General features: G+C 35.0%; 1 protein-coding gene across 5 annotated transcripts in view; it reads right to left on the bottom strand.

Moving 5' to 3' along the window:
- The window catches only part of KIDINS220 (kinase D interacting substrate 220), a 64,690-nt gene that overhangs the window by 17,035 nt on the left and 30,534 nt on the right, over positions 1-17,121 (bottom strand). For all 5 annotated transcript variants that reach the window (XM_087702754.1, XM_087702758.1, XM_087702753.1 and 2 more), the window contains exons 17-24: positions 16,755-17,044; positions 15,670-15,810; positions 14,711-14,954; positions 14,362-14,450; positions 13,545-13,689; positions 12,153-12,315; positions 2,589-2,767; positions 1,164-1,390 (exon numbers count right to left, since the gene is read on the bottom strand). In XM_087702754.1, coding sequence (XP_087558880.1) covers positions 1,164-1,390; positions 2,589-2,767; positions 12,153-12,315; positions 13,545-13,689; positions 14,362-14,450; positions 14,711-14,954; positions 15,670-15,810; positions 16,755-17,044 — 1,478 coding nt within the window. The remainder of the gene's footprint in view (positions 1-1,163; positions 1,391-2,588; positions 2,768-12,152; positions 12,316-13,544; positions 13,690-14,361; positions 14,451-14,710; positions 14,955-15,669; positions 15,811-16,754; positions 17,045-17,121) is intronic.

Raw genomic sequence — 17,121 nt, 5'->3', positions numbered from 1 at the left:
ACTTCTGTAGCTTTCCAATAGTAGCATTATCTCTATAAGCAAATCTGAAACCATGGTTACGTATTTTGGAATCATTTCAGAAGTTCTTTATAAAAGTGAGAATCCATGAAGTAATTTATGTTTAATTTTTATACCAATTTTAGAACTGTATCTCATTCCTTATTAGATAAAAATTCAACATTGTATACCTCTTTAAAAATTAACCTGTCTTGAAAATTATTATTTGAATTTGGACTGACATAGTAAAATTTCTGAATTTAAAAGTGTGATGCTATTGATATCATCTCTCAGTATGTTCTACAAGACTGCAAGTTTAATTTTAGAGTGCATTAGACGTTGAATTAGATTCCTTTAGAATAAAAAAATAAATTTTCATATATTCACTGCATCTCAGTGTTGAAATGCAAATAAGCATTTTGTCTGTGCATACAACTTTTCAGAGAATAAACAATCAATCCAGGAAGCCCTTCAATTAATCAAAATGAAATTAAAAACCAGAATTATTGCCAGTTACTGAAAAAGAAATATATCATCTCATAATTTGAAACGTAATATATGGTACTCCCAAAAGATTATTACTGTCAGATAAAACAAAAAGCTATAGAGACTTCTTAGTCTGACTGTTTACACCTTGAAAAGAGTGAACGGACAGTTATATATATATATATATATATATATATATATATATATATATATATATATGTTTAGTAATGTTTAGTTCATTTTAATCAAACAGTTGAATTGTTCAAAATAATAACTTTGTTCAATCCATTTTTCAAAAATGTTTTAATGTATTACACAGACAACATGCTAAGCTTTTGAGAAAGCTAATGACATTTTAAAAAGTACCAGGAGTCTATAATTATATACATGGGCAGTTTAAATTATCATTTTAACCTATGCTTGACTTTAAGATAAAGAGGACTCCTTTTCTGCAGGGATAATAAATCTGCAAATCTTAAAACTTTTGTTCATTTAAACACCTATTGATAATATAAAAATATTAATTTCTACACACACTTGCACTGACACTATTTACCAAATACAATCAGTAGAAAGCTATCATTACTACCTTTCTTCTGCTAAGATGTATGATTTCTAATCAGATACGGCACCCAAACTAAATAAAATAGTGCAGATTTTAAACTGCCATTGTTTCTTACTCTGTTATAAAATGGATGCTGAGGTCCTGTCATTCCACTGTAGTAGCTACTATGGGGTTGTGGTGATACAACTCCTCCGTTGAAAGGTCCATTAAAAGAATGGGTTGAAGAGCAGGCTGACGATGGCTGACTAAATACTGTTGATGCTCTGGGTGCTGCTTCTTGTATTGGCATCGCAGGATATTGAATTGCTGCAATATTAATTTGGTCTCTTGCAGCCCGGACATCTGAAATATTCAATGCACTAGTATAATTGTCAGAGCAGTTACAACTGAATCAACTAATAAACACAAAGTGAACGAATGGATTAATCTGAAATCAAATTTATTGCATTCAATTTTTAAAATAGAAAACTAAAGCTAAATGATAGAAGTCCTGAAAAATTACAGTTAACAGTTTGTAGGTATAAATAGATACATGCTCTTTTTATTTTATTGTTTAATAAATACCATGCAGATCGTTGCAAGTATGAGCTCTCAATTGCTTCACAAAGCATCTCTCCAAAGTAAATAGTCAGTAATAGGAGCCAAGAGGACAACCAAAATGTAAGATACCTATATCATTAATTATTGGAAGGATATCGTATTTTCACGACCAAAAGCCGCACCGGATTATAAGCCGCAGTATCAATTAATGTTAATTTTTCAAACTTTTTCCACATATAAAGCGCACCGGGTTATAAGCCGCACGTTTCCCGACGCTTCTGGACATCTGTTGCAGTCGCGAGGAGAGCGCGAAGGTTCTTGGCGCTCCAGGAAGCCCCGAAAGCAGCTGGGGGAGGCGCGCGGTTTGGTTTCTCCTCCCTGGATGTCGCAGTAGCAGCCCCAAACTCACCGATCTCAGTGTTTTTCGCATCGGGGTGTGCTGCAAGAGCATGCCCCGATGCGAAAAACACAGAGATCGGTGCGCTTGGGGCTGCTGCTGCGACGTACAGGGAGGATAAACCAAGCCGTGCGCCTCTCCCAGCTGCTTTCGGGGCTTCCTGGAGCGCCAAGAACCTTCGCGCTTTCTCCACACTCTCCTCGGCTCCTCACAACTGCAATAGACGTCCAGAAGCGGCAGGGGCTATCGAGCTGGAAATCCAATCCCCATTAGCCCCAAAAGCCGCTTCTGAACATCTATTGCAGTCGCGAGGAGCGGAGGAGAGCACGAAGGTTCTTGGCACTCCAGGAAGCCCCGAAAGCAGCTGGGAGATCTTTTTCCACATATAAAGCGCACCGGGTTATAAGCCGCACTGCCGGTTTTGGATCAAATTTTAGGATTTTTAGTGCGGCTTATAGTTGTGAAAATACGGTAATTGTAAATAATGATTGCATAAAGATTTGCTCTGATATATTTCACTAAGTTTTGGAGAACTCAGACAAAGGGGTGATTCTTTGGTAATAGTAAAATCATTTATTGTGTAATTAATTGGTGATATGTTACCTGCAATAATTTCTCGCAGTTTGGGATCAAGATTTACTGTACATGGTAAAAATGTTTTTACATCCCGTGATACAAGGACTGGAGTTCGTGATGACAAAAATACTTCAAAATTTCGAATATCACCATCAATTTCTAGTAAAGGTTCAACATCTTTAGTTGTTGGAATATTCTTTGAAATTCTAAAGAAAGCAAAGAAAGTTCCAGATTAGGAAGCCTTATCTAATACAATTTACACATATATGGTATGTTTTAAATCTGATGAAGAAGTTCATTTCAGAATTCTTGTTTTTCTGCCCTGATATTTTAGAAATTGTATTTGAAATTATAAACAACTATACATGTGAAAACCAAGTTATCTATAAATTGAACCTATAAACGGAGTAAAAAAAAACTATATCATCTATGCAATCAGTACCTAAAATTAGTACAAATATAATTAAGTCAGAGAACAAAGAGTTAAATATGTCAACCATCTGATTTTTGTCAAACAAGACTCCAAAAAGAAAAGGAGCTAAAGACTTTAAATGAAAAACCACAGCTGAGAAGTCACATGAAGCAAATTAGCTGAATTTTAATGCCAGCTCTGCTTAAAACTGAATGTGAATAGTGTTCTGCGTATGTCAAACAATGCTTCTGTTCAGAAGCCAATAGCCTACGGATAGTTTATACATCAAAATCTCTATGCTAACCTTTTGAGCTTAATACATTAAGCTATTCTGCTAAAAGATATTAATGTAAATTATGAACTTTTGTTGTTGTCTTTTTTAAAGGCCACTTCTGAAAAAAAGAGTACCATGAGTAACCAAGAGACTACTTATAAGAGGATTTAGAGTTGACCTTGGGAAGATATGAGTAAGCTGTTAAGGGAGAAAGGAAAGAACCATTAAGGAGGACTTGGAGAGGAGATTATCCAGACCAGGCTTGAAGAAAACACGAGAAAGAAACTCAACATAACTCTACTTTGGTTTTGTTTAATATACGGGGAACAATGAAATCTGAATAAGCTTTCAAGAGTCTACTAATATACCCTACAACCGCAAAGCAGCATTCCTAGGATTCCTAGAGTGTCTATTTCTTGACTTGGCCTACCCCAAAGGCCTCACAATACAAGGAAAGTGGCATTAATCACATAACACCAATCCTCCCAACTCATGAAAACTACCAAGCAACCACTGACATCTTTAACACCATAATAACACCTTAGGAGCCAAGGTGGCGCAGTGGTTAAATGCAGCACTGCAGGCTACTGCTAGATCAGCAGGTCAGCGGTTCAAATCTCACCGGCTCAGGGTTGACTCAGCCTTCCATCCTTCCGAGGTGGGTAAAATGAGGACCCAGATTGTTGGGGGCAATATGCTGACTCTCTGTAAACCGCTTAGAGAGGCCTGAAAGGCCTATGAAGCGGTATATAAGTCTACTGCTATTGCTATTGCTATTGCTATTGCTATTGATCTATGATTATACCTAAGAACATTGAAGGTAATGTTTCAGGTAACGAAGTGCATCATAGAAAAGTGAGTACAAACCCCCACAATTCATCCCAAAACTTTAATGATCTCATCAAAGTAGCACATAAATGAAAATATGAATGGGCAAGGTATGTCATGTGCAGGCATAGCACAGAGGAGCCCGAAAAATGACATACTTGTGGCCCTGCAATTTTTAGGGTCTTGCAAGATCCTATGAGATTGGGGGGGGGGGGGGAGAGAAAAACCACGGACTCAGCTGGAACACTACCAATGGCTATATGTAATTCAAATACTTGATATTGTTGCTCCAGGCAGTGAATCTTCATGAATGAATGCAACTGATCTACTTAAGTGTCTACCAACCTCAAACGTCTGAGAATAAAAAAATAAGAATAGAAGAAAATTACGAACTTCATACAAGCTGAACTAGTATGCTGTGTCTGAAAACTGTCTAAATTATCCAAGATAATTGACTCAAGGTTGACTCAGCCTTCCATCCTTCTGAGCTGGGTAAAATGAAGGCCAAGATTGTTGGAGGCAATATGCTGACTCTGTAAACCACTTAGAGAGGGCTGTAAAGCACTGTGAAGCGATATATAACTAAGTGCTATTGCTATTTTTATAATGCCCTACCTATAGACCAATTATTGGATGGTTATGGATATATTCCATCACATCAAATGCACACTACAACCTGCAAAAAAACCTACCAAAAAGCCTTGAAATATCTTGATACCTTTGACAGGTAAAACAAGCTCACTGTAGGCAAACATGGAATTACAAGTAAATTTAATTGAGGATAGTCCTCTGGTGCAGTTTCCATAATGGTTAAAGAAATTCTATGGTCAATTATCAAATATTGGAAAATAAAAGAACAGGTCTAAAACCATGGATAAATTAAGAATGCTAGTTATTGCAAGGTAAGAAACTAGATATCAGTAGACCAAAAGAAAAAAGCTAACGATATTCTGAAATAAAATAAGTAAAATGCATCTTGTGCTACACTGTTCAGAAAAAAGTATTATTGATGCTAAAATCAATTTTTAAAATTCAGTAAATGCAATGTGGCACAAAAATTAAGTAAATTAGATAGTTATCAGAATATCTGCAAGGTAGGAATTAATGTAAGACATGTCATACCACTAAAAATACTAGAATATAAAAAGAAGAAAGAATAAAATAGCCCTTCTGTATTGTATTGTATTGTGTTGTGTTGCTTTGCGTTGTGTTGCTTTGCATTGTATTCCATATACATACACACATGCATTTTCTCTCTGGTGGCTAAATTAAGCAATTAATGAAAACTGGATGTGTTGGATCTAGTTGAGGAAGAGACTGTGATGAACAAAAAAAGAAGCTGACTAATTAAAAAGTATACATCCAAATATCAGTGTCTCAATTTTCAGACACAAGTAGAATTTCAACATCACAAATGGGACAGCGAACCAGTGTTTTAAATAAAAGCAGCGAGACGCCTTCTATTTTTAAACCAGGAGAAAGTAGTACAATGTGACTTGATGGTCACAAGAAACAAAATTAAGGCTTAAACCCCGCAGAAATGCTGCCGCGAGAACTGAAATAAGCCGTTCAGGGGAAAAAACCTTTTCCTATCACGGAGTTGATGCCGTTCATCATGGAGGAAAGAATCAAATTTGTTAGAGACTGATCACCAATGTGAGAAACTGATATTACAATTAGGAGAAGTCAGGAAGTATTTGGCTGCAGTTAAAGGTGGTATAAACAGTTACTGAAACTAAGAGACGATTATTTTCCCACAGTGGCACGCTGCATGATTGGATTACTTTTTTATGAGATTAAATGGAAGCAAGCATCTAACTCAAGAGTCGCTTTATATCTCACGAGAACTCAAAGCTCTGAAACATTCGATGGGAAAGACATGCAAAATTCAGAAAATGCAAAAGATGAACAGTTTTTCACTGAACCGTACATATAGTTGGAACTATACTTTTATTATAAGCTGTAAAGTAACTGGAAGACAAGGAGCAAAAAAAATAAGGAAAAAAAATTCCCCTTGGGTTTTACATCAGGTTATAAAATATGGCACATATAAATAAACATTACATCTCCCTACTCCTAAAATAATTGTCCCTGAGAGTGAAGAATTTTTCTCAATTGAAATTATGTAAATAATCAGAAACTCCAACCAGTTTTGGTTCTGTCCACATTGTTTAAATTGTATCAAAATTATTTTAATAAAATTTATGCACTTTCCCATCAACAGTTAAACAGGAAACCAATTAAGTTATCTAAAAAAATAGAAAAGCCACTACTACCATCTACTGGAAAGCAACTCATGATATACAGTATCTTGTCCACATGCCCTCTTTTTTAAAAGGCATGCTAAAAATCTTTTTAAAAAACAGTTTATATAGAATGCATAATTATTACATTTCTAAATACAACACTGCAAAAAATAAAGAAAAATACTTACATTTTCATTTCAGCTTTAACAACATTAACAACAACAGCAAAAAAAATCTGGGACAAAAGCTTTTAACTGAACACATAATTGCAGCAAAATTACAATAATTGTCCCAATTAAAGTAACCCTAAATGAACAGTTTGTCATCTTAATGTTCCAATAGTTTATATAAGGATCTACTTAATTAGATGAAATTGCTTTCTAATGTTAGTATCCAGTGTCATTTGTTAAAAGTTGAACAATTTAGAAAATTATTTAACAAAAGCAACTTTCACTAAACACCAAGAACCAACATTCTTTTTTACAGATGAATAAGGCACAGATATGTATCCTCAAATTACTGTAAAAATAAATGAGGTTTTTATGGAAAAATGAACTTTAAATCTGGTGGTAAAAAATTTTCTGGCTTTGTACTGATTCATATTTAATGAAAATTATATATTTAAACTATCCCTTATTAGTGCAATCCCTTTTCGAATTATAATAAAACAAGAGGATCAAAATGAATTAGAAATATTGCAATTTAAAACCTTATTCAATAGCTAACAGAGCATAAGGAACATATATAAAAACAGCAAATGCCGCTTTTGAGTATACACGCACCCACACGCACCCACACACACCCCTACATATGTATCCTGTCTTTCAGGAGCAAGCTTTCAGAATAAAAGAGAAAATCACAAATCAAAACATTTTAATATAATCGTTTTGTAATAGAAATGTTCCTGTGAAGTCATTGCATTTTCTTGATAAATTACATGGCAAAACATCGTAAGGTTGCACCAAACTTCTTAATGAATATATTGTTATTGTGAAAGCAGTGTTTTCAAGAAATCAACACCTTCTCAGAAATCTAATTAAAATCAACCATTTCTCAGAAATATAATTGTTCAATCTGGATTACTTTGAGTGGGTCTTTGTTTCAACATCAAGAATAGTGATGTCCCCTAAGGTTTAATTATGTGATGTTATTAAGAAGCCAAGGACAACTTTGTGTTTCATATTTAACACAAGTGTCACTGTATCAGTGGGGCTGGGCAGAACATTTTCAGAGAACTTCAAGCTTTTTATGAAAAGAAAGAAATCGGATAAAAATATTCATTTCATAAGGGTCAAAAGGTGGGCTCATAAACAGCTCCTTCCTCAATTTTGGCTTAGCCCTAAATTCATCAATTTGGACTTCTATTATTTCACTTATACTGATAAAGAGAAAAATAACTGAAGATTCCAGTACCAAATTCAGATTGTTACAAACAGAAATAATGCAAATACAAAACTTTAATTAGGCATTAACCTGATAATTTCCCGAAGCGCTATATCCCAAACTATGTTTGTACTTTTTGTTTTCCAAATATGGTGCTATTGTTACAACATTAGAATAGATCTTTGGAGCTACAATCAAATTCTTAGTCAACCATGAAGCTTATTGGGTAACACTGAGCCAAACTTTTATCTCTCAGCCTAACCACTAACATGGGAATATATTCTACCACAGTTTCTTGGATAAAAGGCAGAACATAAATAAATAAAATAAAAATCTGTGAAATGAAAACATGAAAACACCAACTGCTTCCAATGCTCAGAATCTCAAAACCTTAAATGTCATGCAGATAAATGTAGATGACATTTAAATGTTTGGTAAATGAAATAGTGTCTCATATATTCCTAGCTGTTCATGAAATATGATGGGTAACAAAAGCCATACTAATCCAGCAACATAAAATTAACGCATTAGCCATCTGTTAACTAAATCACATGCCTCAAGTTATCTCAAAACTGACAAATCTTCTAATGTAACAATTGGACATCAGTAAGCACTCAGCTGTACAGAGTGCCACAGACAGCCTGCTCTTTGAATCTAACGCAGAAAAAGTAAACAGTCCAGAATGTTCCACAAATTGTAAATTTACTTGGTTCACCTTTGGTTTAGGATTTTCAATGTGTAGTTTCCTTGAGTTGTGACACTGCAACTGCACAAGACATCTCCGTCAGCATCAATATTTTTAATTATTTATAAATTCTAAACCATAAAGGTAACCCTCTACAACAGGGGTGTCAAACTCAATCCCATTGCGGGCAGTATCAGGATTTTGTTTGCTCTTGGGGGGCTGGGGCGGGCGTGGCCTGGTCATTATAGATGATAGGGTGGGCGTGGCTGGGGTGGGACGGGGCGCGGACAGCATGGGCCGGTCCCTGGCCATCTCCAGGACAGCCTCGCGGGACAACTCTGGACCTATCGCAAGTTGGATCCAGCCCATGGCCCGCATGTTTGACGCATCTGCTCCACAACATCCTTTTCAGAAAATTTATTTGAGGAGGTATCATACCTAGAATCTCTCTTTTCTGATCTTCCAGATTTTCAGAAATATTGCTAGCTTATATTTTAGAATCAACATTTTATTGTAACGATTGTTATAGGGGGAGGAAAGGAATTTGTCATTATTGTATTTGGTCATTTAAATATTCATAAGTTTTAAATACAAAGTTTACTTGCATTAAATTAGTGTTTCCAACTTTCCTACAGATAACACATAACTTGGACTGTGTTTAAGATTCTCAATGAAAATTAAACCTATCAGTTTTTATTTAATGAATATTTTTTGAGTCTCTGCAAATATAATTTTCTTTTGAACAATGGACATATAGCCATGTTTTGTTGGCTCAATATGGACCTGATGCCTTAACAGCTTCTAAAATATCTGATATATTATGAATACTGAAAAATTCAATCCGAACCATTTTTTTCTTCTGTCAAAAAGAGAAATGGTAAATGAACGGCTTAAAATATCTGTAACAAATATACAAGAAGCTTATAATCAAGAATTGGAAACTCCAGTCTTTTCAAGCCAACGGAGTCAAGTTTTGAAGAATACTAAGTTTATGATCTGTGATTTAAAGCTGAAATTAATCTATCAAAATATTGTTTTTCATATCTACATGACACCTTCTTGATGCTTTGTAAAGAATGGACTGATCATTGTTTGTGTTGGTGTTGCGAAAAATGCAAAAGCACCCTTACGCGTATGTTATGCTATGTTCTTTTTACCTCTTTTGGGAAAAGAATACAATAGGTTCACAGAATTGCTGAGTAAACTGTTTTTAAAGGTACACATATTGAACCGAATTATACATTAACTGCTGGAGAGGGGAAATATTACAATTCCATATATAAAGGATTGTATTTCAGAGAAGTGATTTAGCAATTTTGAGAAAATTGTATCTTTTCTGTTAAATCAGAAAATGTCATATTATTGCCCTCTTTGGGAGACAAATGCACAGGCTCGGGGAATATTGGAAGTTTAACTTTTCTATTTTAAAGACTTACAAATCAGGTGAACTTGGAATAGAATTCCGGTTCCAGACTCTTATTTTTTTTTGTTTATGTAATATGCATTTTTCCTTCCTCTTCCGTGACTGTTCATTTTTATTTTATGTATTTTTGTTTGAAATGGATTAACAAAACTATTCAAATATTTAAAAAACAACAAAATTATTTTTTTAAAGTTTGAGATCTGAAATTAACCATACATTTTCTATCAAACTTGTAACAGTATTACATCAGTCTTCTTAATAAAAATAACCAATTATAGCAGTGCCATCTACTGGAAGAAGGAAACAGTTTTTAAAAGATACATGGGATATTCATTATTCATATTTATTTTAAGATAAGTTTCTTTCAACTCAGTGGAATCTTTTGAACAGATATGAATAGGATTGTATTGTATTAAAATAAATCTTCTCAAAAATGAGTTTCCCGAAATGAAAGCAATGTGGTAGATTCATACCATAAAAATGCAAATACTATTTGTTGCATTTTGGGAACCCTGTTTTAATAGTTCTGTAATTGCCACATCTACAACATTATTATTTTCTTAACCTGTCAACATTTTTGTTACCTCTGCTAGAGAAAAGAAACAAGCTCCATCCAAAGATATCGCCATCCAAAGATATCTCAAGAAAAAGAACGGTCACCAAAATAATTTAAAAACACCAGTTAGAAAACTCATGTTAACCCATAACTCACTTGAGCCAAATAAAAATTAATTTTGAGTACATAAATCAAGAAGAAATTACCTGATCAATTTTAATAAAGTTGGACTAGATATAAGAATCTATCTGTCTAGCTGTATAAACTTTAACAGGCATTTTTCAAGCTTTGCCAGTTTAGAGTCATGCTAAATTATGTTAAAACATTTAATTTGGAAATATGACAGCTTCTTTCATTAATGGATTAACAATTTCTTATTTTCCATAAACATCACAGTATTCATTTTCCAATCTTTGTGTTCCTCAAAAGAAAAAGTGCAAAAAGGGACACAGAGACTTAAAACAATTTATCTGGCAGGGGAAAAAAATAAAATGTGAGCCTTAAAGCTAAGTGGAGACAATCAAAGTGTGTAAAATTATATATACACAATTTGAAGAAAATGAATAAACAATATTCTTTCTTTCCTACTACACCAAAATCTAGTCAATCAGTGAAATTGACTAATGACAACAAAGAAAGAGCTCCAAAAAGTAATAATTGAAAGACTTAATAAGAGTTGCCAATCTGGGCAACATTTTATGAGGTCCAGGTATTGGTGGCTATCAGCCTGATTTTACACATTAATCTCAGTAGCAATATTCTTTTTTAATACCACTTCCTACCTAGGTAATAGAGCTTGGAAGGTTCTCTTATACCAGTGTGAGGTTCTTCTGATAAAATGAGCCAAATAAACCTTAGTTTTAACCAGCATGGCTACCTTTTTATATTCTTAACACATAACACAAGTCAGTCAATCCTAAAGCAAATTAACCCTGACTGTTCTTTGGAAGGACATCTGCTGAAGCTGAAGCTCAAATTCTACGGTCACTACTTGAGAAGAGAAAACTCATTGGAGAAGACGCTGATGTTGGGAAAGATTGAGGGCCAAAGGAGAAGAGGACAGCAGAGGATGAGATTGTTAAATAGTGTTATCAGAACCATGAACATGAATCTGGGCAAACTCTGGGACACAATGGAAGACCGGGGGGGTGGGGATGGGTTAGGGGTTGGCATGCTATGACCCACGAAGAATTGTATATGACTTAGTGACTGAATAACGACACATAACACAGTTTAAAAGAAATTAAAATAATTCTGGATCTGAATTGTTGGACATTTGTTAAGCAAATTCTAAGACTTAGAAAGTTACTAGACTAAGGCACACAATTTTGACATTAAACAACTATGTAATACTTTTTCCAGGATGCTTGATTTCTGGCCCACTTTCCAAGAGCATTTAAAAAAACATAATGCTGCTGTTTTCATCTTGACCAAACATACATTTGGATTAAATCTTAGCTTCACTTCATTTTTATTTTATTTTAGTCCCTCATTTATTACATTATAAGTAACTCAAGGTAGGGAACATTGTTAATACTCCTTCCTCCTTCTAGTTTCTCCACAATGACAAGGTGAGTTGGGCTGAGAGAGAGACTGGCTGAAAGTCTCCCAGCCAGCTTCAGAGCCTAAAGAGGGGCTAGAACTCCTAGTTTCTAGGCCAGCACCTTTATCATTATGCCAAAGTGGATCTCCCTATTTGGATTAGCCAGTAGAGACAATTGTTACTGTTAAATGTTGGCTTCCTAACTATTCCTAACAGATTTTACAGTTAAAACAACACTTACCTCTCATAGATTGTTTTTAAAGTTAGTTGATCTGGAACACCTTCTGTTTCTTCCAAATACAATATAAGCCAGGATGTTCTGTAAGGCCATTGCTCTGTCAAGTTGATCCAGCTTGCCAGCCTATCCCAGTTGAAAGTGATCTGATTAGCTCTCAATAAACGTCCTATAGAGTTGAAAAAGTTATATGCTTAGCAACACGGTTTAAAAAATAATGTCAGCTTAGTACAAAATTTCCTAAGAAGAATCACAGCTTCTAAGTCATTATATGCTCTTCTGAATTAACTGTATTCTAACATACCAAAATCACAGTATTTTAGCACAAATATATGATTGACTGTGAGTATCAATAAGGAATTTTATTTTACATTACTCATAATCATTAACAATCTAATTATTGAAATTTCATAACAGAGATTTGTCGACCCAACTATATCCTTGAACTATAAATCTAATGGGTTTGTTTAACAATCCAAACATTTTAAAAATGAGGAAATAAATATTTCGCATATTGTTTCTAAAGTTTAATGCAATCTCCAAATGTTGCGTTTTATACCTGATACTTTTTCATTCAGATCCATGCTTTCACTAATGGAATAGTTTCATCGGGAAAGGGAGAAGGTATTCTTTTTGAGCATATACATACCCTCTACTGCAGCCTGATATCCTTCTGAAAGGACAGATGTGCAGAGAATCCAGAAGAAAGGGACAATTATCCTCCTCTTTCTTTAAATGAAGTGAGCTTTTATTTATTCCATAAATAACTTTCATTTACCGAAAGGAGTAATTATTATCTAGGTTATTTTCGCAATAATTTAAGAGGCTGTTTGTCCAACAAATAAAAAATCCATAAGAATTCTGTGTTGTTTTCAGCTGATTTCAATTGATAAGAATTGAATTGATTCCTTATTCTTAACTAAGGAACAATTACACCAAATTACTCTTTGTAGAAGTGTACTCTTTAAACAAAAGTATATTCTGCTACGACAATGCTACCATACTTTGGAAAGTTTGTAAGACAGAAGTATTGTTTGCACATTTCTAATTTTAAACTGTCACATGAATAGCTCCAAATTCATGTGATTTTTAATATTTCTTAATTTCATTACAGAGAATAGAATAGAATTCAATTCAATTCTTTATTGGCCAACTGTGATTGGGCACACAAGGCATTTGTCTGGTGCAGATGCTCTCAGTGTACTTAAAAAAACAAGATAACATACGTCAAGAATCATAAGGTACAACACTTAATGATAGTCAGGGGGTACAAATAAGCAATTAGAGTGCAAAAGATTAGAAACAAATTATATGCTTATTCCCCAATACTACACTGGCAAACTGCTTTCAGCATGAAGACCAAGATTATAAATGTTTGGCACTGATAAGTAAACATACCTGTCACAGAAACAATATTAAGCAATCGCCTCATTGTCTGTGGGCTAATATCACTGAACCAGTCTTCTGTAACCAGTAGCTTGGTCAGATCAAAAGACATCTGACGTGTAATGGTACGCTGCATTTGCCTTCTTCTGTAGGTATCCTAATATTTTTTAAAAAAAGTGGTGTGGTTATAATATTTTCAGATACAGTGTGCCAGGAATATGGATTTTTTTTTAAATCTCAGAATCCCTTTAAAGCAGTGTTTCTCAACCTTGGCCACTTGAAGATGTCTGGACTTCAACTCCCAGAATTCCCCAGCCAGCGAATGCTGGCTGGGGAATTCTGGGAGTTGAAGTCCAGACATCTTCAAGTGGCCAAGGTTGAGAAACACTGCTTTAAACCTTTTCATTACTTCTCAAATGTTATTAAACTTATTACTGGAGCTCTATGTAATTAAATAATATATAATTTACCCCAAATGTTTTGATTGGAATTTGCCTTATCAGAAGCTCACCTGCAATGCAGCATAGAAATGTATTAAATAATATCGCGTCAAGTCAGATTAAGATCCCAAGGATCACTTTCAAGTAGTAATTTGCATCCATACAGAAGCCTATCTTTTTTTTTTCTACCCAGAAGAAAGTAAAAGTTGTCAATAAAGTTGCAAGAGATTCCATTTCCTCACTTGCGTGCCAAATCTGTAGAAACACATAGCTTGAAGGGTTTCCATCCCATCTAAATTAGATCCAGCAAATCCCACTTAAAACCTATTGGACAACTGTTTGGTAGAACATATTCAATGATTTTTCTTCCACGACTGCCAATTTCTTACCCTTCTATTGAGAGCTGTTTTACTTCCAAGCTTAGTCACATCTCCCAGGCTATTCTGTGAAATTCTTCGATCAATGTCGTCGTGAAATCCTAAAAATATTTTCTGATTAAAATGCAATTCTAATATACTATAGGTTATTAGCACCTTTTTTAATTCTGACTTTTTATTCATAAAATGCTCAAAGCAATATAAAAATACAGCAAAATTAAAAACTACCAGTGAAAATAAATCTACTGCATATGCACATTCTCTCTCTCTAACTCTCGCTCTCTTTCCACTCCCTCCCTCTCTCTGTCTATCTAGCTAACACTAATAATCTTATTTCTTATTTATAATTTTGCTACCATACCTGAACTATCTGTATATGGAACATCTCCATTCGTGGTTGCAACTAGCATCATCTTTTTAGCACCACTGAGTCCACGACTATTAAGAAATACAGGTAAATGAACTATATTCCTCATGTAATCATGTCCATTTATATTTGAGTCTCTTAGTACACTGTTCAGATTCTGATTAATTGCCTTGATGATGATATGGGGATCACTAGCAAAAATGGCAATAAATGGACCTTTAGAAAAAAGGACTCGGACCTGTGAAAAGGAAAGAAAATTAATTAAACGGGGGGAGGGAGGGAGGGAGGGAGGGAGGGAGGGAGGGAGGGAGGGAGGGAGGGAGAGAGGATCACAACTAGTTCAGGGCACAATTATTATGTAGTACTTTGGGATGGAAAATATGTTCCATTGCTGTTTTCTTCTGATTACATATATTATAACTAGTATATATCACAACTCATGCATTTTGCCTACCACTGTAAACATTTAAATATTTCTTAAGACATAAAATGTCTGGCAGGCAATATATGTGAAATAGAGTTTTCATTATGCCCAACAGACTGCCTGGACAATGAAGCTTTCCTTGAGCTAAATGCAGTCTCCATATTGTTCCTGAGATGGCTTAAGAAATGGCTCAAAGCACTGTGGCATGGAGTGAGAAACAGGAGTGCCTCCACTAATCCATGATCACTACATTGACTATCATGTTAAAATTAGCATGTTTTTGTGTTTATAATTAATTTTATAAATTTCTACTTAGGAATAAGTCCACTTAATTTATTGAGAGGTTTCCAACACAAACATGCACAGGATTGAGCTGCAAATCTCAGTGAAAGCAGTGAAATAAGTAGCTATAATTTGTTCCACTGATTTAAGAAAAAAATAATTGGCTGCATGAATTAAAGCAAATTATTACATCTCCAATGTCTTGCCTCATAATCATATTAGAAAGGCAAATCAATTAACCACTCACTGTATCAAGCATCTGTAAAACTTTATCCTGTTCACAGGCATCCAATCCATCAATAATTACTACAAGCCTGGTTTGATTCTGAGTAAAGCTATCTATAGTTTTTGCCATTTTTGCCATCAGCTCCACTTCACATTTAAGAACCTACAAAAATAAAAATACAGTAATCTTAACATCAATCCTACAAACATGTTAAAAGAGGCAAACTTCTAATTTAAATGCCATAGATATAGCTTTCCCCCCCCCAGTATTTAAAGTAGCAAAATCTTTTGAGTCATTTTACTCATAATGTTTAGTTTTCTACTTCTGCGGTCCCCAACCTTTTTTGAACCAGGATCAATTTCATGGAAGACAATTTTACCACCGGGGGGGGGGGGGGGGTTTCAGTTTCGCTCACTCATCTGCTGCTTCACCACCAGCTGTGCAGCCTGGTTCCTAAAGGCCATTAACATGAACCAGTACTGATCTGTGGCCCAGGGTTGGGGATCCCTGATCTTATTAATAAAATGCTTTATTTTTATGAGTCTTCATGATCAATTACAAGTTAAATTAAATTCAGAAACTGCAAAACTGATTCAGGAACATTCCAGACAGCCTTAGAACATTCCATTCCCCTTCCATTCCAGGAAAGCTTGTGACGGGTTTCCAAAACTGAATCCTTCAAACCAGAACTGTTTGTCTGCCTGCCTCTGCTTGAGAGTAGTCTGCCTCTGAAATGGGCCTGTTTCCTTTAGAAAAAAATATATGCAGAATGCTTTAAACCACTTCCAGTTTGGGGTATTTATTTCTGGACAACTACCTTATTGTCCTAACAGCATAATCTAGAGCAGTGTTTCTCAACCTTGGCGACTTTAAGTCCTGTGGACTTCAACTCCCAGAATCCCCCAGCCAGCACAGCTGTGCTGGCTGGGGGATTCTGGGAGTTGAAGTCCACAGGACTTAAAGTCGCCAAGGTTGAGAAACACTGATCTAGAGGGAAACCAAATGTTCTGCTATTCTCTGGAACATTTCATACCTAAATTGTTATGTTCTGCAGCTCCTTAAACAAAACTCACATAATTCAAAACTCTACATGATATAATACGTACTTTCATAAACCCCTCACTCTTCAGTTTGTGTAGTTTTGACGCAGCACTGTGAAGCCGTTTTCTCTGTGAGTTTAAGATGGAGTCCATCACTTGCCACCATGTGCGACAGTTCAAGATAAAGCTCAAACCCACAACGCATAAAAATGAAATCAAAATAGCATTCACGGTCATGTTTTCAGGATTCACTTTGAAATAGGCTATAAGAGTTATCCCAGCAACAATGCAGCTCAGAATAAAGAGGAAGATAACGAAAGATGGGAGACAGCAAGTTTTTTTCCATTTCTTTTTACCTAGGAGAAAAAGCAGCAATTGGTAAATACATGATTTATAACTTCAAACACATACATTTTACATCATTTATATTCCG

This window comes from Thamnophis sirtalis, unplaced genomic scaffold (assembly GCF_051295495.1).
Source record: "Thamnophis sirtalis isolate CommonGarterSnake01/CBP01778 unplaced genomic scaffold, rThaSir2_p1.2 scaffold_16, whole genome shotgun sequence".
NCBI classification, from domain to species: domain Eukaryota; kingdom Metazoa; phylum Chordata; class Lepidosauria; order Squamata; family Natricidae; genus Thamnophis; species Thamnophis sirtalis.
This window is presented reverse-complemented; position numbering and strand designations above follow the sequence as displayed.